The sequence below is a fragment of the Artemia franciscana genome, chromosome 1 (genome assembly GCF_032884065.1).
Source record: "Artemia franciscana chromosome 1, ASM3288406v1, whole genome shotgun sequence".
In the NCBI taxonomy this organism is placed as follows: Eukaryota; Metazoa; Arthropoda; class Branchiopoda; order Anostraca; family Artemiidae; genus Artemia; species Artemia franciscana.
In genome coordinates, this window is record NC_088863.1 from 42,698,024 (window position 1) to 42,722,271 (window position 24,248).

Below are 24,248 nucleotides of genomic sequence, written 5' to 3' on the forward strand. Positions count from 1 at the left end.
CTACCTAAGAAAGAAAAATTTTTTTTTTCTCATAGGCTAATTAATTTTTAAGAGTTGAAAGGGAAAGAACATTAAACTGCTATATCATTTGCTAAATTGCCATTTAGCAGCTTTTACTCAGCATTATTCATTTATTTATGGTTAATTCACGAAAATTTCGGGAAGGGGCAAAATTTGCTTTTCAATATCTATGGGGAGAGGAGTGCAAAACTATTGGTCTTTTCTGTTTTTTTATTTGTTCAATGAAAGGCCCAAAAGGGTATTTTTCAAAGAAAATACCCCTAAAAAGGCAGGGAGACAAATATTTGCCAGACATTATCAAATTAAACAATCATTTAATTTGAGAGTGTACAGCACAAACTTGTTGAAAAAATGTGAATTTAATGATTTTTATACAAAAGGTCACGAACTAAAAAGCTAACAAACCTTGGTTATTGTTAAAAGAAAAAAAAACTGTGATCACAGTTCAAATAGCATGCGATAAAAGCCGAACTACTTTTTTCACTTTCTGATAAGATAATCCATCAAAGTCTGCTTTGTTTCTCTACCTGGATTTCGAAACCTTTTCTTTCTCCTCTTTTCGTTACACACAGTTCATTAGCAAATTTGAAAGGGCTCTGCATTGCCATCAAAGTGAACAATTGGTTTTTGAAAGTGTGAAATGTTCTTAACAATACCAGCAAGCGTTACTTTTGGAGAGAGATCATTTTCCAGGCTAAAACCCTTAAAAAAACATGTGATATCAACAATAAATGAGGATAGACTAAATAGTTTAGCAATCCTGTTGAATGAAAGTAAAGACACAAGGAAAATAGATTTTAAAACCGTTTTAGAAGCATTTGTAGAAAAAAATAATCAGAAATATGTAAATTTATGTGCCCATATTCGGTGATGTAAATTTCAAAAGTCATTTTCAGCAGTTTCATAATATCTAGGGGACACAAACGTAAATTAACGTTAGCACAAAACGGGTACAAAAAAGAACAGAAGAGGACAAAACCGTAAGGTGAAAATGGACAACCTAAACCATCAAAAGTGACACGATCAATCCAAGCAACTAAGGCATAAGGCACTGAAAAAATGTCTGAAGCAATGATAAACGAAAATAAAGATCAAAGAGATAAGTAGTTAAAATATTGGCGAAACCAACAATAAGAACAAGTCACAGATTAAGTGGCGGCAAGAATCACAACGACTCAAAAATGAAAGTGAAAAAAATGTGTATATAAGACATGCGACAATGAGGATCTGAGCGAATCAAAATGAATAACAGAAAAATGTGTGGTTAGAAGATCAAGATATACAACCGCAAGAACAAAGAAATATGCAGTTAGAAGATAATCAGCAGCGAGAATAACAAGCAACACCAGGAATCAGAAGTTTCCAAAGATGAGAGTGAGGATCAAAAATAGAAGGGCTAGAAGACATGCTAAAGCAAGTATCAAGAGTGTCAAAAATGACCAGTAAAGAACAAAGAACTGTGCTGCCAAAGGACAGCGAGAATCAGAACGAGTCAAAATAAAAGTGCAGAAAAAAAATTTACTAGTGTACATAACGGTGCACACTCGAGAACAAACCGGTTTTATCCGTCTGTACCAAGAGACAATTAACTTACGCGCAGTGGAAAACAACAGACGGGTGACAGTAAACATTGGACTTATATTATTTGGGCTATATATTTGCACATTAAGGGGGCGTCAGGGTAAAGTATTTGGACAGTGTGAAGTTAGAAAACACTTCATTCTTCATGATATGCAGAATAATTGTAGCTAACACATTTTTGCATGCAGACCCGCTAAACTTTACCCCCCCCCCCCTAATGTACAGATATGTAGCTGAAATTTCCTTCTAAAGCATTATATTGTCATTACATTTTGGTATATTTCATTAGGATTGACCTAACTTCACTTCTCAAGTCTGCACTATTATGTACGCAAGTACCGAAAAAAAATGTTATTTTAGAGGAATACCACCATCACAGTCTTCGATGCCAACGAATTGTGGCATAAAACCCAGTAAAAACCTACAAAGATACCGTAAACTACGCGAGTGTTTTTTACAAGTCATTGGGACCCTCCAACTCTGTGGGTATTCACTGTGGAGTTCTCATTATCCCACAGGAAAAGTAGCTATCAAAGATGATTTACATGGGGCTGCCTGCTTGGCCGAATTGCATTCCTGCGTCAACAATTTCCAAATGAATTTTCTTGGCCTGTTAAAGGACACCCCTTGCTCTCTAAAGAGTTCCAAAAACAAATACATAACTGGAACTCAAGTTTTGCTTTAGCTTCACTCAACGCAAGCGATTTTCAAACAGTTCGTGGTAATCAAACAGTTCGTGGTAACGAACTGTAGTAAGGAGCAACCCGGATCAATAGTAAACGAAACTGCAAAAAACGGAATTTCGATACTAAAAGATACATCAAAAGAATCGGCTTTTTATGCTGATTTTAAATATATAAGTTTCATCAAATTTAGTCTTTGTCATCAAAAGTTACGAGCCTGAGAAAATTTGGAAAATAGGAGAAAACATCCCCTAAAAGTCACAGAATCTTAACGAAAATCGCACCATCGCATTCAGCGCATCAGAAAACCGTACTGTAAAAGTTTCCAGCTCCTATCTACAAAAATGTGGAACTTCGTATTTTTTGCCAGAAGACCGATCACGGGTGCGTGTTTATTTGTTTTTTTGTTGTTGTTGTTTTTTCCCAGGGGTCATCGTATCGACCAAGTGGTCCTAGAATGTCGCAAGAGGGCTCATTCTAACGGAAATTAAAAGTTCTAGTGCCCTTTTTAAGTGACCCAAAAAATTGGAGGGCAACTAGGCCCCGTCCCACGCTCATTTTTTCCCAAAGTCAACGGATCAAAATTTTGATATATCCATTTTGCTCAGCATAGTCGACAACCGTAATAAATATGTCTTTGGGATGACCTGCCCCCCCACAGTCCTCAGGGGAGGGACTGCAAGTGTGTTTATATACAGTAATGGTTATTGGGAAGTGTACAAACGTTTTTCAAGGGGATTATTTTGGGTTGGGGGGATTAAGGGGGGCTATCTTTCTTGGGAGGATCTTTCTTTGGAGGAATATGTCATGGGAGAAGAGAAATCCAATGTTTTCAGCTTCAAAATAGCTGGACGAACTTATCAAAAAATCAATTTAGCGGCACACCCATCCCATCACAGACTCCTAACGGTGATTTTTAACCATATTCACATTGCCAAATGTACTTGTTAGATCCGAATGGACACCTTTCACATCTTTTAAATTATTAGATCAGCCGTAACCCAACAGATCTGTCGAAAGAAATATTGTGAGACACAAACAGCACTACTAAAGGTTACGTTTAAATGCAATATATAAGTACATCATAAATATATATATATATATATATATATATATATATATATATATATATATATATATATATATATATATATATATATATATATATATATATATATAGTTTTTTTTCAGCTGAAAATAAGGAGCAATATCACAACTTAAAACGAACAGAAATGGTTATGTATACGAGGGGGTTGCTCTCTCATAATACCTCGGTTTTTACGCTGAAGTTTGACTTTCTGCATCAATTATTTAAAAATGACTCCTGAAACACAAGGGCCGTTTAATTAGAATAGTAAGCTTTTTCAAAAGTTTAAGAAAAAACTTTACCGTAAAGAGCGAGGCATTGAAGATTGCGCAATCCCCTCATATATGTAACAAATTCTGTTCATTTTAATTTTTATTAGTGCTCCTTACTTTCAGCTAAAAAAAACTTTTTTTTTATTTAGTTTTTGGTTATTCTTTAGCGATCAGAAACGATCCCCCTCCATTGGAAATTCTCTTCCCCCCACGAAAACTTCCTCCATGGAAAGATACTCTCATGTACCCCCCCCCCCCAAAAAAAAAACAAATCTGTATACTTCCCAATAACCGATACTATATGTAAACAATGGGCAAAGTTTATAGCTTGCAGCCCTTCCTCCGGGGGCTTTGGGGGGTTCAAGTCATCCTCAAAGACTATGGAAGACTTTCAACTATGATAAACAAAACATCCATCTCAAAATTTTGTTCGGAAAACTTTGGGGGGGAGGACGTGGGAGGCGGATTAGCTGCCCTTCCATATTTTTTATTAAACAGTTCGAGGTAACGAACTGTAGTAAGGAGAGACCCGGCTCAATTTTAACGAAACTCAAAAACGGAATTTTGATACTAATAGATACATCAAAAGAATCGGCTTCTTATGCTGATTTTAAATATATAAGTTTCATCGAATTTAGTCTTTGTCATCAAAAGTTACAAGCCTGAGAAAATTTACCTTGTTTTGGAAAATAGGGGGAAACACCCCCTAAAAGTCATACGATCTGGACGTATATAATAAAATCATAAAATCACACCATCACATTCAGCGTAACAGATAACCCTACTGTAGAAATTTCAAGGTCCTATCTACAAAAATGTGGAACTTGGTATTTTTGCCAGGAGACCAATCACGGGTGCGTGTTTATTTGTTTGTTTGTTGTTTTTTTCCCAGGAGTGATCGTATTGACCAAGTGGTCCTAGAATGTCGCGAGAGGGCTCATTCTAACGGAAATTTAAAGTTCTAGTGCCCTTTTTAAGTGACCAAAAAATTAGAGGGCACCTAGACCCCCTCCCACGCTCATTTTTTCCCAAAGCCAACGGATGAAAATTTTGAGATAACAATTTTGTTCAGCATAATCGAAAAACATAATAACCATGTCTTTGGGGCTGACTTACTCCCCCAGTCCTCGGGGGAGAAGGCAAGTTACAAACTTTGACCAACGTTTACATAGAGTAATGCTTATTTGGAAGTGTACAGACCTTTTCAGGGAGATTTGTTGGTTGGAGGGGAAGTTGAGGGGAGGGGGCTACGTGGGAGGATTTTCCTTGGAGGAATGTGTCATGGGAGAAGAGAAATTCCCTGAAGGGGGCGCAGGATTTTCTAGCATTATTTAAAAAAAAACAATGAAAAAATAAATATGAAAAAGTTTTTTTCCACTGAAAGTAAGGACCAGCATTAAAACTTAAAACGAATAGAGATTATTACGCATATGGGGGGGGTCATCTCTTCCAAAATACCTCGCTCTTTACACTAAAGTATTTTTAGTAATTTCAACTATTTATTCTACAGCCTTTGTGATTCAGGGGTCAATCTTTAAGAATTGGAACAAAATTAAAGTTTTAGACTAAAGAGCGAGGTATTAACGAGGGGACAAACCCCCTCATATACACAATAAAAATATACGAATATAGAAGTTCGTTACGTAAGTTAATTTGTAAGTTAAGTATATTTTTCATTAATAAAAACGTTCGTTAAAAATTAAAAATTCTAGTTGCCTTTTAAAGTAACCAAAAAATTGGAGGGCAACTAGGCCTCCTCTCCCATCCTTTTTCTCAAAAGAAGTCTGATCAAAACTAAGAGAAATCCATTTAGCAAAAATACAACGCAAATTTCGTTTTAATTATTCATTTGCGGAGAGCCAAAATGAAACACGTATTAATTCAAAAAACGTTCAGAAATTATATTAAAAAAAAAAGTTTTTTTAACTGAAAGTAAGACTTGAAACGAACATTACTGAACATTTAACTGACATTAAAACTTAAAACGAACAGAAATTACTACGTGTATGAAAGGGGATGTTCCCTTCCTCAACGTCCCGCTTTACGCTAAAGTTATTTACTGTTTTATAAAGTAGAATTAAGAGAAAGATCCAAACTTTAGCGTAAAGAGCGGAGCGTTGAGGAGGGAACAGTCCCTTTCATACACGGAGTGATTTTTGTTCGTATCAAGTCTTAATGTCGCTCCTTACTTTCAGTAAAAAAAAAATATTTTTTTTTATTTAATCACTTAAAAAGGGCACTAGAACGTTTTTTTCCGAACAAATGAGCCGTCTTCCAATCTTCTAAGATCACTGGTTTGATATGACCATTCATGAAAAAAAAATGCGAAATTCCACAGTTTTCTATACAGGAGCTTGAAACCTCTACAGTAGTGTTCTCTGATACGCTGAATCTGATTCTGTGATTTTTATTACGTTTAATTGAGATTTTGGGAATATTTTTCACTTTTTAAAAATTTGACAAATGTTCTCAGGATTGTAACTTTAGATGATTACATCAAAACTGATGAGTTTTATATATTTTCAATAATCATGAAACCCCTGCAGTAAAGTTCTCTTATTTGCTGAATCTGATGGTGTGATTTTCATTAAAATCACTTGATTTGAGGGTATTTCCCCTTTTTTAAATCTTACAAATTTTCTCAGGCTCGTAACTTTGGATGGTAACATTAAAATTGATGATTTTATATATTCTGAATAAACCTAAAAATTTGATTCTTTTGGTGTATCAATTGTTATCAAGCTTCTGTTTCTTAGAGTGTTGGTTACTATTGAGCCGTATCACTCCTTACTTACAACTTGTTACCACAAACTGTTTGATTTGAAAGTTTCTGTGTTGCAGAAAAAGCCACTTTTTGCTTCTTGATCTCTTCCTGAAAGTTCTCTATAGTTAGTGTTTTCCTTCCAATCTCACAACAAACCCTTCTCTCTCCTTCATTTCTTGTTGTGTCTTTGCACAGGCAATCCTTTGGCCAACCAGCTTACTCTTGTCCCTCTGGCTAACTGAAGTAAAAGTTGATAAATCAATATCAATATCGGGGAGATCCTTTAGTTCAAAATTTGCCATTGGGGCAAAGCTAGTGTCGTGAGTCGTTTTAGGTATTTCTTGGCCAAGGGATAAAACAAATTCCATTTTTAGTGAATTACCGTGACACTATTTATTAAGTGAATGCCGAAATCAAATGAAACTAGACCTACGTTGCCTGAGCAACGTGAAGTGTTGCGGCAACCTTTCTCCGGCTTCGCCAAATAAAGTGTTGCGAGAGCAACACTTTGGTTTTGTTTCTTTGCTATCGGTTAAACGCTGAAGTTGTCAGCCTATCAAAGCTTTTAAAACGTTATGTTCAAAGAAGAACGCGATCAGTAATCAAATGATCAAAGGCTATTCCTCAGCGTTGAAAAAAAACAACAATAACAAAAGAATATCGAAAGAAGGGACTAAATTGACTTTGCAGCCAGTTGAACTTTATCCTTTTCAATCGTAGGCTCGTTACGGATGAAAACTTGGAACAATATCTTACATAATCTAGTTGGTATAATAAAGCTATCCGTAACTTTTCAGGATTAAAATACCATAGGTGACACTAATTATTACGAAACTACCTCATTGTTTTACGTTATCGTTTGTACTCGTTGCGTAAACACTTAATTCTAGGTTACAGTGAGTATGGGTAGGCTACACCAACTAGCAAAAGCTACAAACCCCTCTTCCCTGAAGATGATTGTAGCCTAACAGACGATTATTACTTACAAGTCCCCTGCATGTCTTACCACTCGAACCAATTTGGTCTTACCATCAAATACACTGGAAACAAATAATAAGTACACCAACTATCCAAAGTTGCAAACCCCTTATTGCCGAAGATGATTATGGTCTAACAGCTGGCTTTGCTTACAAGTCCTCTACTGCAGTTGTTCCCAACCGGTGGTACGCGTACCCCAGGGGGTACGCGAAGGTCCCAAAATTAATTTAGTCTACATCTTTAAAACTTGTTTCTGACTCAGTTCCAACATTTCCCTCAAAATCAGATAACATAACCCATTGTACGTAATTTCAGACTCATTTTCAAAACTTTCGCTTTCAGTAACCCGCTAATTTTTCTCCATAGCCGTAAGGTCTCGATGCTAATTTTTCTCCATAGCCGTAAGGTCTCGATTTAAACTCAGCGAGTTCAGTATCTTGTCATCTGTTGAAACACGAAGTTCGTGAATTGTGGTTGCAAACAAAGATGGATAGATTCCTGATCAGGAATAACAAGAAGCCAAATGATGGTACCCAAAACTCTGAACCTGCACCTAAGAAGAAGAAATATGACGAATCATCGGTCAAAGTGCGTCGATATTTGTCAGAATACCTAGGGCTCGGATTTAGTGCGACAAAGTCTGATCGAGTGAATGCACAGTGCGTTCTTTGTGGTCAAGTCTTGGCCAACAGTTCCATGAAACCTGCGCATATGAACCGGCATCTCAGTACTGTGCACCCTTCTCATGTCGGTAAGCCCATAGAGTTTTTCAAGCGTAAACAAGAAGCATTCGCTAGTAACTGTTTGGAAATTGCAAAAGTGGCATCAGTTTCTTCAAAGGCTCTCCGGGCTTCGTATGCTGTTTCATATTTAGTTGCGAAACAGAAAAAACCGCACACCATCGCCGAATGTCTGATATTACCAGCACTAGTGAAAGTCAGTGAAATAATGTTTGACACGAAAACTGCTACTGCCCTTCAGTCTATACCTGTGTCGAACAATACCATTTCAAGAAGGATAGAAGACATTGCAAGCGATATTGTCATGCAGATTATTGAGCAAATAAAGTTGACGAAGATGTTTGCGTTACAGCTTGACGAAAGCACGGATGTGTCAGGTGAAGCCCAGGTGATCGTCTTTGTTCGATATCAAGATTGTTCTGACATAAGAGAAAATATTCTGTTTTGTCAAAACCTACAGTCAAGAACAACAGGAGAAGAACTATTCAAGGTGATTGACAAATTCTTCGCAGAAGGGGGCATCTTGTGGGACTGGTGTCTATCAGTTTGCAGTGATGGAGCTGCCGCCCTAACAGGGAAGAATAATGGGCTCATGGCCTGGATAAGGAAGAAAAATCCAAAGGTGAAGTGGTTGCACTGCATCATTCACAGGCAAGCTCTTGCATCGAAAAGGATGAACGCACATCTGCACGAGACCCTCAACGAGGCTGTAAAAGTGATCAACTTCATCAAAGCCCGACCACTGAACTCAAGAATGTTCAAGTTGCTGTGCCAAGAGATGGGTTCAGAACATCAACATTTACTTCTGCACACAGAAGTTCGCTGGTTGTCTCGTGGGAAGATTTTAAACAGACTTTTCGAGCTTCGACAAGAAGTTCATATGTTTCTTCTGGAGCAAAAATCTGCATTCAGTTCACTTTTTGAAAACCAGGACTGGGTCTGCAGGCTGGCCTATCTTGCGGATATTTTCGACAAACTGAATGACTTGAATCTGTCAATGCAAGGTTTCCGGACGGACGAACTCTCCCTGAATTCGAAGATGTGTGCTTTCATCAAGAAATTGGAGTTCTGGCTTAAAAAGGTTCAAAGAAACAGCGTTAGTGTCTTCCCGACCCTTGACAAGTTTGCGGACGATAGTGAAATTGATAACCTCAACACAATCTGTGATTGTATTCGGAAGCATCTGACAAAGTTGCGAGATGAACTTGTGTCATATTTCCCATCGATTATGAACCAAGATAGAACGCAGGATTGGATCCAAAATCCATTTGTTGAAGACGTGACCTCAAGCTCCGGTCTTAGTGACAAGCTTACAGAGAATCTGATCGAATTTGCCAGTGATCGCGCCTTAGAACTGAAATTCCAAAATGTAACTGTTTCCCAGTTTTGGCTGGAGGTGAAAGGAGAATACAAGGAACTAAGTGAAATCGCCATGTCTGCTTTGTTATCATTCGGATCCACTTACCTTTGTGAAGTGTCATTTTCGGCAATGTCATTGATCAAAACCAAACACAGAAACAGACTGAGTGTACAAAATGACCTTATAATTGCCGTTAGTGACATCGAGCCAAGATTTGATAATATTTTAGCAAAAAAGCAGCCTCAAGTTTCTCTTTGATTTTGTACGTACATTTAAGCACCGTCATATTGGACAATAAATCTCGTGTTTTTGAAAATCTGATTTTAGTTAAGAAAAAAGTAAAACAACGATTCTCAAGAAAGGGGTACGCAAACTTTTTGGGCCTTGACTAGGGGTACGCGGACCGAAAAAGGTTGGGAACCACTGCTCTACTTGTCTCACAATTGGTATCGTCCTATTTTTGGTTTCAATTTGTACCCTACTATTGAAGTTGTCAACCCCTTGAAACTTTCAAACTAGTATATCTCATGAAGGAATTTGTTTACCAAAAAATGGACGACATATACTTTGATCAGCTCATCAAAAGCTATCGATTGCCGTAAAAAAAAAAAACAATTCTATCTGTCTTAGTTCAAAAGTTGATTTTTTTTTGCCGTAGGCCAACTTTTTAACGTCACCACTTTGAAAGGAGCAAAGGGTAAGCTCCAATTCCTTTAGCAATGACAGAACTTTTAAAGTTTAAGAGGTACATCTGATAAGATTTCTCTACCTCAATCCCAAGTCCCGAAAAACAAATGATAAACCCAGCCGAAATCACGGCAGCACTTTCGGACCCGTCAGAAAATGCCGCTTTTTTGCTTCTGTGAATTTTTCCCTTTATCACTCGAAGAAGATATATTGGCTGTGGGACCGGGTAACTGCCGCACATATTTAACACTTATAGATTTTAGTCCATCTTCAATTTGAAAGTGGTGCCTGCCTGCTTGCCTGCTAGAACGGGGCTTTCCACTCGAAAGCAGAAACATGGTTTGATGAAACGAAAGCTTGGCTGCACAACTTCATATACTCCCCTCTGGCATAGGCTATACAACTCCACTTCACTTTGCACACCATAGGCTCTGGCTCGTGGACAAGCAAAAACCATCCTTCTTGGCCCCAGGCAAGAGTTCTGCGGAGCTTTCCAAAATGTTATGTCATATTCATCAATCCGGCCTGAGGTCCACACTTTCCGTAAAAACCATACATGTTAGACCCTTACCAGTTTCCTGGAATAAGCCGAGATCGGCGGCAAGGAAAAAAAAACGGGACAAAAGCAAAGTGTTGCTCTCGCCACACAATTGGCAAAATAGCCCGTATTTGTCTCGTCCCTTGGCGTCTGCTATCCCAATCCATATAGGGCCCTATGAAATGCCTTAAAAAACTGGCGACACAACACCACTCTAATAATAGACTTTGCAACTAAAAAATCTCCCCAAAATTGATACTGACTTATCTACTAATATACTTTGGTAGACAGCATGTTGAGCATTTACTGAATTATTGCTCTTTCTACATCTTTCATTAATTAGAATCTCAGGAATTTTATAAAAACAGCACATAGCATGAGGACTTTTTGTTGACTTTCCATATAGGGCCCTAAGAAATGCCTCAAAAGACTCGTGACACTAACGCCGCTTTAGCAGCAGACATTGGAACCAAAAAATCTCCCCAGGACTGACACCAATCTATCTACTAGTAAACTTTTAGTAAAAGGGACCACTAACAGGCATGCTACTTTTTCACCAAAATTTATTTTGGCATCAAATATAGCCTATCACCATATAATATTCTAACTTACCTTTCTAGTTGACTTGGGTTTCAACAATTGTCAAATAAACATCTTGCAATTTCAACCAAATTTTACATGGTGTTAGGCATGAAAAGCCAGTGTACCATACCCTGCAATAGATTGGTGAACTAATAGCCTGAAGGAGGCATGGTCAAGATTAAGAACATACAAACCTTATGTTCCAAGGCCCTCTCGGGGAAAAATAAAGGAGAATACAGTGTATGTGCCTGCTAATATGTAGAGATAAAGGGAGAGATATATTAAGCACCTTTATAATATCTGACAATGTAACAAACAATTTAGATAACTTCGAAGACCACACTGCCTTTCCACGACGAAAGTATAACAGTTCAAAATAGGGATTAAACCTTTTAATCGACAGTGAACAGATATAAAATTTTTAACTGTATATGTGTCCGAAATATACAATTAAAAATATTATATCTGTTTACTGTCGATCAAAAGGTTTCATCCCTATTTTGAACTGTTAAACAAGCAATTTGGATGCATACATCTTTAAGTTCAGCAAATATTTCAACTCTCTATCAAAAACAGTAGCCTATTCTCGAGGCACATCTATCACACAAGAGAACGAAAGTGATGGTTAAACAATTGATCACTATATTACTGACCTAAAGTTATTGGCTCAATAATGTGAATATACAGCCTAACTTGCACTTATGCAAATGGCAGTAGTGAAACTTAACTCTTCTTCATAGTAAATGATGACCCAATATCAATCCCTGGGTTTAGCACCAGCAGGAGACTGAACACAGTCAAAATAATTATGTCACTTGAAAGCTGAAAGTCACACAAGTCTGTTACTTTTCAAGAAGAATTCAATGATCTTCTCCAAGGTATTGGTCACCTTGAAGAAAAATGCATTCAAGACAGCTTTAAGAAGGAACTCGATAGAATGGAGAATATTGGACTTCATAGAGAGTCCCCCACCCCACAAAATGGTTAATGTTGCAGTTGTAGCTGACAAGCTAGATAAAAGCCTCTAAATCTGCATCAACTTCCAAAATTTTAACAAGGCCATCAAATACCCTCATCACCCATTGCCTACATTTTACTAGGCAGTTTTGAAACAAACAATTGCCCTTTCAAAGAGTCAAAGTTGATGGGAGGCCAACCAGAGCCCTCCCCTCAATGCATCTTTTTTTCCAAAAACATCTGATCAAAATTTTGAGACAGTCATCTTGTTCAGCATAGTTGAAAGGTCTAATAACTATTTATCTGAAAATAACACCTACACACGTCCCTTGGGGCAAGGGCTGTAAGTTATATAATTTGCCCAATGTTTATATACAGTATGTTTTATCATGAAAGAGGGCATGTTTGACCTTTGGTGTCCGAAAAAGCCAAGGGCATTCAGATGAAGCTTTCAGGATATGCAGAACTAAATCAAAACACACTATGTGCATATCAGTTGTCAAAAGGACTTACCATCAATATTGTAGAAATAGCTTACCATAATAGGTAGAAATATCCAGGGCGTGATGAAGATTATGCTCTACTCACCAAAAGGCTAGAAACTGACCAATGGTTCAATGATCAGAAAATAATTTGCAATTTATTTAAAACAAACACATTTTAAATGTTTCCTTTCTTAACTTTAATAAATCCAACATTATTAAACCTTTCAGGAATGAATATAAGTATTTATATATTACCTTAAAATTATCTTAAATGACACTTGCCAGGAATAGAATGATCCTCTATTTGCCAGTCAGTGAAGATTGTACGCAGACTAATCAGGTGAGTCCCAAAATGATCACCAGGGTTTGTTGTACCATTCCTTGTCAACTGATGATTTGATGACTCAATAATGGCAGAAAAGACTGTTTCCTGGTCTAACGAGTTCCATAGATTCACCACCCAATTAGAAAAGAATTTGTTATGTAGCCTTGAGTTGGCATGCTTCTTGAAAAGTTTTTGATCATGTCCTCTTGTCCTTGATGAGACATCTGGTTGAAAGACATTTGGGATGTTCTTTATGGTTGAGCAGCTTGAATACCATAATCATACCCCCCTCTCTTTTGGCAATAGGTCAGTGAGGGTGAATTTAGTTTTTCAAGCTGGGAGGGGTAGAAAATGTTATAGAAACCTTGGATGCTCCTAGTTGGACACCTCTGAAGTGCTTGTAAAGTTTCTTAGTTAGATTCATTAATTGGGTTGACAATGTACAAGTAGGTTGAATTAAACCTTTATAGAGCTTTGAAACAACTGATTGTGAACAACTATTGAAAGCTCTCTTAAATATACAACGAGTCTGACTGGCCATTGCTGCCACATCTGGGCATACAAACTGAGCTTTAGCTGTTCATCAACTAATTGACCCAGATCCTGTTCAGCATGACCACTGACAATAGGTTGCCTTTTTGTCCATTGACTCAATTGAGTACTGGTGTCTTAAATTTTTATTACCAAAGTGGATAACCTTGTATTTCTGGGCGTTGAACTTCAGCTTCCAAGTCCCTGCCCAGCAAGTAAATGACTCCAGGTCTGCTTGAATGGTTTCTATTTTTCCTGAACTTTCAGCTGAACCAATTACCTTTGAAGACATGTTAAAAAAACTTATATCCAAAACTAAAAAAAAAACTCATAACCAAAAGATCAACTTATGACTAAACATCAAAACTCCCAAATAGAAAGGTGTCTCCACTAAAGAATGTTTAAATATCAGCACATTCTCAGCTTCCACAACTTCAACAGGTAAACTATTCCAAGTGGAAACAGCCCTACTGGAAAATGAACATTGCCTTATTTTCTTATTTGATTTTGAGGGTTACAGTTTGTAATGGTGTTGGCAGGTTGTGTGATAGTGATTGTATTTGAAAAATGAATCAAAATCTAGGTCATCTATACCTTTAATAATGCAGCACACGATGATAAGGTCACCACGACGGCATCTGAAATTTAATGACGGAATACGAAGCCTAGAGAGTTGCTCTTTGTAGAGATGATGCTGAAGGTAAGAAATCATCCTTGATACCCTCCTTTGTACCTTTTCTATGCAAAGCTCATCCATTACATTTAAAGGAAATCAGACAGAAGTGTTATACTTGAGAAGCGGATGAACAAGAGACTTGTAAACTACTACTACTACTACTAATAACTCACTGCAGCACTAAGCCGCCTGAGGCCAACAAAGCTATGCACGCTCCTCCTCCAACCTAATCTATTCAAGGCCTCCCTCTTTACAACCTCCCAGGAAGCTCCCATTTCTTTTAAATCTTTATTTATGACATCCTCCCAACCCAGACAATGATGACCTGCTTTCCATGTAGACCCAGACGGTTGGCCAAAAAGGACAATCTCTGGCAATATGTCATCCCTCATCCACAGAACGCGGCTTAGCCATCTCCACCTTTCTTTCATTATAGCCCTAGAAAGCGGGATTGAACCACATTTTTTGTACAGCCAACTGTTTGAAATACTGTCAGTCAGCCAGGTACCCAGAACAAGCTGTAGGAAATTTCTCTGGAAAACATATCGTAAATTTCCATCTGATTTTCGGAGCGCCCATGCTTCAGAGCCATATTTGACCACTGTCATCACTGTAGATTCAAATATTCTAATCTTGGTTTGCAGACTTATCGTTCTATTCTTCCAAACTTTTGTTAACTGTGAAAAACACCCTGAGCCTTAGCTATTCTACTTTTAACTATCTTCACTGCTACCACCATCATTACTAATAATACTACCAAGGTAAGTGAAGCTGCCAACCTGATTAATCTTTTTGTTACCCAATGTCACCATTTCATCTTCACTTATTCCTAGCCTTAGTGACTTAGTCTTCTTCACATTAATTTTCAAGCCTATTCTAGCACCATGAACTCGCAAAACCTCTAAAAACTCATTCATTTTGCCCACATTTTCATCTAATATGATTAAATCATCAGCATAATCTAAGTCCAGGAGCGCTTTTCCTCCCCATTTGATTCCGTGGTCTCCAATTGCCTTTCATGTGCTCCTTAAGACGAAGCCCGTCAAAATAATCCATATAAAGGGGGATAGAACACAACACTGCTTAACTCCTGATTTAATACAAAACCAGTTGCTAACCTCATTTCCTACCTTAACCGCAGCAGTATTACTCTCGTACATAGCACAAATCACTTAAATGTATTTTTCTGGTATACCATACAAGGATAAGACTTTTGCTAACGCTCTTCTATCAACAGAATTGAAAACTTGCTCATAATCGATAAAACTGAGGACCAAAGGTGTTTGACAACAAAGGGACATCTCAATTATTAACCTAAGAGTGAAAACTTGGTCGACACATCCTCTACCTTTTCTAAAACCGCACTGTTCTTCCCTTAAAACTTTGTCTACAGCATCTCTCAGTCTAAAAAGTATCATATTAGTCAGTAATTTGCTACCTACTGAGATCAGACTAATGCCTCAATAATTACGACACTCACTCTTGTCACCTTTCTTATACAGTAGTTTAATTAAGGTTTTCCTAAAATCATTAGGTACTTCCCCTTTTTCAAAAATCATATTCATAATCATCAGTAGCTTATTCCTAACCTCAGAGGCACAATATTTAAGAAACTCATTTATCACACTATCAGCACCTGGAGCCTTATTATTTTTTAAACCTTTTAGTACAGTCGCTAATTCTTCCTCACTAAACATATCTTACTTCACATCCAAGGTATCACAGACTTTTTCATTTTCATTTATATCTTTTCCTGCAACTGTGTCTTGGTTTTGCACATTCTCAAAATGTTCCACCCATCTTTCTTTAACTTTTTCCTTATCACTAGTTGTGGCCCCATTTCTATCTTTAACTGGGACTAGTCCAGATTGACTACTCCCTTACAATTTATTAACATGCCAGTATAATATTTTACTACTATGCTGTCTAGCCTCATCTTCCAGATCCTCAGCAATTTTATCCGTGGCCTCCACTTCACATCTCCTTAGTTCATATTTTAATGCTTTCTCCACTTCCTTTATATTCCTTTTGTTTTCATATGACCTATCACTCAGATAATTGTTGTACAAACCCCTTCTACTCTCTATTAAACCTAAAGCTTTTTCACTAGTATTCCTAGCTGCAGTCTTAGCACTCTTCCTAAGACACCATCAGCAAATTCACAAATTGTTTTTCTAAAATTATTCCATCCATCTTCCACATTGTCAAATTTTAAACTCTCAAGTTTACTATTCAACTGTTCCTGGAAGTTTTTTCTGAAATTTTCAATCTGGAGTCTACCAACATCATAACTTTCCGAGAGGTTGTTACCCTTCCGAAATTTCAGCTTTAAATTAACTTTAGACATTACTAGATGGTGATCTTTACTTTTAACATCAATAACACCACTCCTATACACCCTAGTATCTTGTATTGATCCTGCTAGTCTTTAGTTTACAATAACATAATCAATAAGGTTTGCTGTCTTACTATCACGTGAATACCATGTCAACTTATGGGCCATTTTGTGGCCAAACACTGTATTGGTTACAACTAGGTTGTTATACCTACAAAATTGCAAAAGTCTATAGCCATTACTGTTTTCTTTTCCTACACCAAATTTACCTCGGCTAGGATACCATCTATCCCTGTTTCTACCAACCTGGGCGTTAAAATCTCCAAGCAAAAACACCATACTTCTACCTGGTACCCTGTCTATTGCTCCTGAAACTGTAAGTAAAATTCATCTGAGTCACTACTATCTCCATCAGTTGGTTCAACAGGGGCATATACTTCTATAACTGATACCCTGAACTTTTTAGTCACAAATGAGCAATTAGTATTCTATTATTAATACCTTCCCAGCCTAAACAAGACTTAGCAGCTTCCTTATTCATCATGAGCCCTACTCCCTGTCTATGTACCACATCCTTCCTGCCTGAGTAAACAAATTCTATGTCACCTAATTTCACGCTTCCTACCCCTAGGATATGAGTTTATGAAACTCCTAATAAATCCAGTTCAAACTGTCTGAATTCGTAGGTCAAAATATCGTTGCGATAGTCATTTTTTAACGTCATAACATTCCAAGTTCCAATTTTCCCGTCCTGTCTCAAGTCTACAACAAAGCGCTTAAGCCAGCTTAGAACTGGACATTAAGAAGTCCCTGGGACCTCCTGTAAGTTGGAGGCTTTGTGCAATCCTGGGCAGACAATAGCTCACATTTCTCATGATTGCTGAAATATGGTCATCAAATTTTAGTTGGGTTAAAATAGATACCAAGGTCTTGCACCATTTCTTCAGAAGGAGCATTTGCACCAGACAAAAGGTATGTGTAATTAGGAGGTATCCTACAACCATAATGTAAAACAACACACTTAGAGGGATTTATAAACATGGAGTTGGACTCACACAACTGAGTCAGGGAATCCAGGTCCTCTTGCATAAGTTGTACCTCTGTTAGATCTTTTATGGGTAAGTAGACTTTCATGTCGTCAGCAAACAACTTTAAAATGAGTGATGGACAGAAGAGGGTAAATCATTCACAAATAAACAGAATAAAACAGGTCCTAGGCAACTGCCCTGAGGCACCCCACTTATTACTTCAATCACATATGATATCACCTCCCCAACAATTACCTGTTGAGTAAGCTCCTTTAGATAATCAGCTATGAATGACTAGGTTATACATAGCACATTTACAAAGAAGTAAGGGTATCAAAACCTTATAAAGGGCCTTTGAAAAGTCAATATAAACACAATTAAATGGTATACCTAGGTTTGCAAAGCCCTGAAAGTCAAAAATTACCTCAAGAAGTTGGGTGTGACAAGATCTTTGTTTTCAAAAACCATGTTGAGCAGGACTCTAAGGACTATTGTCATTGAAGAACTTCTGAATTCACTCTACAATCAATTTTTCCATCACTGAACAAAAAATAAATGTTATTGAAATTGGCTGATAACTTATAAAATCTGATTTGGAACCCTTTTTATGAAGAACTTTTATGGAAAGTTTTTTTTAATGAATTTATAATATAAGTATTATCTTCTATGTTCATTTCCCTGAAAAATTCCTCTCAAACCTTGAGGATTAAATGTTTCTTTCAGTTGCCCTTGTATTCAATTTCATATACTAACAAACAACTTCTGATTAGTATAATTGGTTTCTCAGACATTTACACTATATGGTTAAAAAAAAAAAAACCTTCAATTCAAAATAACAGTAGCAGTTTTCAATGGCTAAGCAGAAACATTTCAACGCAGCTATTGAACTGTTATGATGTATAGACTTGCAGCAAGAACAGAGAAAATTTGATATATCATATCAAAATAGTTATTTTTCCTTGAAAACACAGCAGTGTTAGCCAAGGGTCCACATTACAATTAGAGAAACTGGAGTGAAAATAGGCCTTAAGAATATTGCTACAACTTGCAGAAGCTAACCAACTTCTTTAATTAAAATCACAATAAAACAAACCATTGATTGAATTAGTAACTCAGCTTGAACTAACTCTCTATTTTCCTAGGCTAGAATAAGATAGCCCAGGCCTTTTGCTGCTATCTAGGCCTAGTCTATCACAGCAGGGTGCAGCAGAGAGCCACTAGTTGACTTGCACTAGATGGAAAGTTAAGTAGCTCTTTCCATAACCTTGCAAAGTGTATAAATTAGCAACAGGCCTATCAAGTTATGTGGATAGCCTATATACTATACTTGTGTGAAAAAAGGCTAGAATAGACAAACAACAGCCTGTATTGGCATGACTTTTTTTTTAAGAAAGCCTCACTCCAGTTCATCCCTTGTTTTCTATATTTTATTGAGGAGTTAAGTAAACTTTAATTAACTAAAAAGGAATGCACAGAATGTGTGTACTTTAGTAGTCCAGGCTTTTTGTTGCTATCTAGGTCAGCAGGGTACAGACTATAGGCATAGAGCTGTAAAAAAGACCTATTGCCAATACCTATGATAAGCCTATAGCCTTGCTTAAAAAGCAAGGGGCTAGGAACTTATGGCCTAGCCTAATTCATAGGCTTAGGTGAGCTAATGTGGGCTCTTTGTACAAAGACACATTTTCATATAGCCTAAAAAAGAAAAGTAATAGGCTAAGAAAAAATCATAACTTAGCTTAAACTTGGAATAAATCTTGGCTGGAATCAAGTCTTCCATTTCATAGGTCTAGATCAATAGGATGCAAAGCGCTTCCTTCAACTGATCATTTGATTACACATATTGCCAGTGGTAGATCCAGGGGGACAGGGGAGACCCTGGCCCCCAAGGATTTTTCTGCCATTCTTATTTGTTATTTTTTACTGTACTTTTAAAATAAGTTTGTCAATTATTGGTACTCTTGTCAAACTGCCCCTCCCCCAAGATTTTGCTGTACATTCACCCCTGCAAATTGCAATGTAAAAAATCATATCACCTTTGTTCTGATTATTAGAAGAAAGAAAGGAATCAAGGAAAAAATTTTCTTAGGAATAGAAATTAGCAAGTTGTGTTTAATTTACTTTTTGGTGATGAAAATTCCATGATCCAAGTAGAGGGCATTAGTCATGGCTTCTACCATACTTTATAAAATTCCAAATACTTACTTTTATTATTCCTGAAAGTGAATTATTTTCATTATTCTTTATTTACCTCCCCCCCATTCCCTTAATGGGCAAAATATATCCCAATTATATACTCACTCAGAAGCTTAATTTGTTTTGGTACAAGGGGGGGGGGCAACTGAACCCCCTGCAGCTGAAATTTAGCATCTTCAAAAACCTTGTCTAATGTAAGATAGGCCTGCATAATTCAAGCCCCCAAAGAGAATGATCAGTTTTCTTTAGTATACCTTTGCCATTATGGTACTATATAGCTCATTTTTCACTGTTATTTTCATTTGGCCTGGGAAAAGCAGCTACAAATTTACCCCACCCCCAAGATTTGATGAAACTGTGCCACTATACTTAATAATTTTCTATGTACTAACTCTTTTACATCCAGTGCTTGTTGTCAGTAATGTTGCTTCTTTGCCATCAAAATAACATGAACAAAAATTACTAAAAAGGATAGGCTAATTCATTGAGTAGTCTAATACAACTCATTATTTCTCTATACAGAGGGGGAGTGGATAATTAAAAGTGACATGCTTGTAGAAATTAAAAGTATTATAGAATTTTTTTACATTGTTTTCAGAATTCTACAGTAGGCTCTTTCTTTCTGTAGAGGTTAACCAATGTTAAATTAATTTTTTGTTAGCCCAACTGTCTTAGCTTATAAATGGATTCACTTACCTAACACTCTAGGCAGACAGGGCCTTTTAGGCTTTGGACACTTATTCCTCTTGCAATTCCAGGCAACTTGTTGGTCAACTAACATTGAATTGAGTTTTTATTAGTGCAAATGTCTAAGTTAATGAATTGAATCAATTGCCTTGCCAAACATTCATTGTGGATGGGCCCAATTTGGCTTTGGACACATTATTGCCTGTCATCCTATGCATTCAACAGCCCTGTGTTAATTCTAAATTATTGATCAACCTGCCTGACTGTAGGTAGGAGTGCCTTGCTTATCTCTGATTCCAGGTAATCTAACAGTCCTATGTAAATATTAAATTCTTGGTCAACCTGCCTGACACTCTAGGTAAAGCTTAATAACTGACACCCTTTCTAAACAGATGTAAAACACCCTTTCTGCCTGACACCCTTTCTAAAAGCTAAATAACTAGTATTTGTTCAATAAGAGAGTAATACTTACTGCAAATGTTTACCTGTGCCATTTAACCAAACACTTGGAAACTATAGGTTTCACCATTCACCTGCAAGTCCAGAGGACTTGTTGGTCATGTGGCAATCCTATTACAGGGTATTCTACCTTTAGACTACAAGCTTGTTTTGCCTATTCAGTCCCAAGCAAATTCAGTCCCAGATTTACTATACAAGTCCAGTGGACATTGTCCATCATACATCAATCTAAACTTTCATCCCTTAGTTCTACTAATATCTACCTTAGTTCTTCCCTAGGAATAATGCATGGACAAATGATGGATAGACTGATTTATCAAAAAATGGACTGACATCATTTTTATACAAGCCTAAAAAGCACTTAAGCCAGATTTGCCTCTCACTCACTCAGACTAACTGTCTTGACTTTTTCTACAATTAGACATGGCTTGATGCCCATAACTACTTCAATTTTAATTCAAACTTGGCCCAAAACAAGGCCAAAATCTATATCAAGATTTCCAGAGGAAGAAACTGGCCAAGCCAAGTAGTCCTATACTTCAAAATGGTAAAATTCTAGTTGAGTGACTTCTTGCTATCTCAGAAAGAGGTTAGGTTAGGAAAATGAAACTTTCAGGGATGGGTCTACAGGCTAAAGTATATCATGGGAAGGTATTTTAAAGTACCTACCTCTACTCCTTCTGCCTCTAGAGCCCTGAACTTCACCTCCATGACAGTCTATACCTATTGAAATTTTGACAAAACAGCATTTTACCTTAATTTTCAGTTACAAGTTGTTTTTTCTCTGTCTTTAGTTCTGAAAATGCAATTCCTGTTATTTGAGTAGAATTCTGAGTCATATCAATGTTTTTTTTTCAAAATTTAGGAAATGTATTTGCATATCTTTAATACCTTATAAATTGGGATTGAACAAAGTTGTGAAGCTAAATACAATTTTGTTGTACTTCATTCAAGCAGAAGATTTATTTTGCAAGGTTTCACTTTTATAACACACATATTTTTGAAGGCCAGGGCCCTATAGGGGGAGAAGGAGCAGAAGTAAGTACTTCAAAATACCTTCCTGAGACATACTTTAGCCTGTAGACCCATCCCTGAAAGTTTCCTAGCCTCACTCATTTCTGGGATAGCAAGAAGACAATCAAATAGAAATTTACCTTTCAAAATTAGCAAAGGCTAGTAAAAAAGGCCCATCAAGGGATATGTTTATGTCACCTATATCTTTGTATCAGTATGCTATTAATGGCGTTAAATCATTATTTGGTATTGATGGATAATTATGGCTTTTGAGAAAGAAATATGTTAAGAAAACAATTCTTACTTCATAATATGCAGAGAAATTGTAGTCAAATATATTTTGAAGTAACTTCCATAATAATCTACCTGTCCCTTAATTAATATACAACTACACAGCCTGAATTATATATTTTCTATTTGTTTGCCATGCATCATTCTTGCTTCAACTTCATTTCTATAAAGTGAGTCAATGCCAATTATATCAAGTTATCAAGCACCCATAAGTAGGAATATATGTATATATATATATATATATATATATATATATATATATATATATATATATATATATATATATATATATATATATGAAGTAAGAATTGCTTTCTTAGCAGGTTTCCTCATTAAGAGCCATTATTATGCTATGAAACTCATCATTTTTTCAATCGTCCCAGTTTCAAAATATTAAAAAGTACTGGTAGGCTAGTGCATGCCTCCACCCATGAGAAAATTCCCTTTTTGTGACACACTAAATCATACTTGGATGTGGTCCAAAGTAGTTCTGGCTTTCAAGTAGTAATGACATGATATGCCAACTAATACAGCATCGACAGCGAGAGCAATTAGTTCCATAGAATATTGAGAAATATATTCCATATTCGAAAACTGCGCATGCCCCTCAAATTCAAATATTCAGCAAAGTTCTACGATTTGAAGCAGCGTTTTCAAATGAAGTTCATAATACATAACACTCAACTATTCCCGAAGTCGACTAGAGGTTAAAATTAAACCACCAAATTCATCGCATGAACGTAATCGGGATTTAATCAACATTCAACTATATTGGGATATTATTTTGACAATTTTTTTTAATATTAAGGTTCCACTTGTCGTGTCGATCAATCCCTAACCGCTTAGAAAAATGTATCCTCTTTGATATGAATGAATAAACTTTATTACCGGTAAAAGTATAAAAAAACACAAAGTTAAAAAAAAACACGAAAAAAAAACACGATAAATAGCGAGAAAAAAATTTTAACTTACAAAAGACAACATGGACTACTTAACCAGTATCAATATGGAAAAAAGGTTGCAGATGGTCGTAAACGTGAATAAAGTTGATTGTCTTTTTACATAAGTCATCACTGGAAGACCGAATACGAAAAGGCACATCTATTAAACCAAATCGAGCAATTATTTTTCTGTTTCGGTGCCATCTAGGTAGCCGGAGAAGCAATTTGCAATATCTGAAATATGCCACACGTAGAGTATGGCAATCTTTCTTACGAAACAGATGAGCCATGCCTGGTAAAAGCAAAAGCACAGGGGCACAATAAGCATTATAAATCAAGCACAAACCATTGCGGGTGTAACGGCTTTTATTTGGGGATATTTTTCCGTGAGCGGCGCTTAGGTTCTTCACGGCTTTATTCTCTAGGGATGAACAGGTATTGGAAAGTGGTGGGCCGAAACACAGACCAAGCCAACTAACTAAAGAAGAACATGGTAGAACCTTAATTCCAGCAACGAATGGAGCGATCACATAAGGGCTATTAAAACAAATAAACTCGCATTTAGATGCATTAACTGACAGTCCAATCTTAGATAGTTCATTGGTTAAAATAATAAAATTGGAAAGCAATCCACGGCGAGTCTGGGCAACAAGAAGAACGTCGTCTTCATATGCAACAGAAGACAAACCAATATTACCGTAAAAAACAGAACTTTTAAGGTGACGCAGGCACGATGCAAACACACATTTAAATATACTAGGAGACAACACGGCACCTTGCCGAACTCCTTTATTAATTTTTACCGGGTCAGATATTTGGCCATTCCAGGTAACTTGAAATTTAGACTTTGAATAACAAGAAGGCAATAAACATAGTACAGAAGTATTAACATCTGAAGACGCAAGGGAAAATAGAGCCTGAGAGTGCACAATATTGTCAAAAGCCCCAAAAATGTCCACAAAAAGACAGTATAAAGACATTTTTATCTCTCATGAGTCGGCTTAAAACATGATGTGCATGGGAGCAACCG

At 36.8% G+C, this 24,248-nt stretch overlaps 1 protein-coding gene across 1 annotated transcript in view; it reads right to left on the bottom strand.

Moving 5' to 3' along the window:
• The window catches only part of LOC136029953 (mitochondrial E3 ubiquitin protein ligase 1-like), a 43,150-nt gene extending 20,229 nt beyond the window's left edge, over positions 1–22,921 (bottom strand). Inside the window, exon 1 of the mRNA XM_065708507.1 lies at positions 22,746–22,921. Coding sequence (XP_065564579.1) covers positions 22,746–22,862 — 117 coding nt within the window. The 5' untranslated portion in view covers positions 22,863–22,921. The remainder of the gene's footprint in view (positions 1–22,745) is intronic.
• Between the last annotated feature and the right edge of the window lie 1,327 nt (positions 22,922–24,248).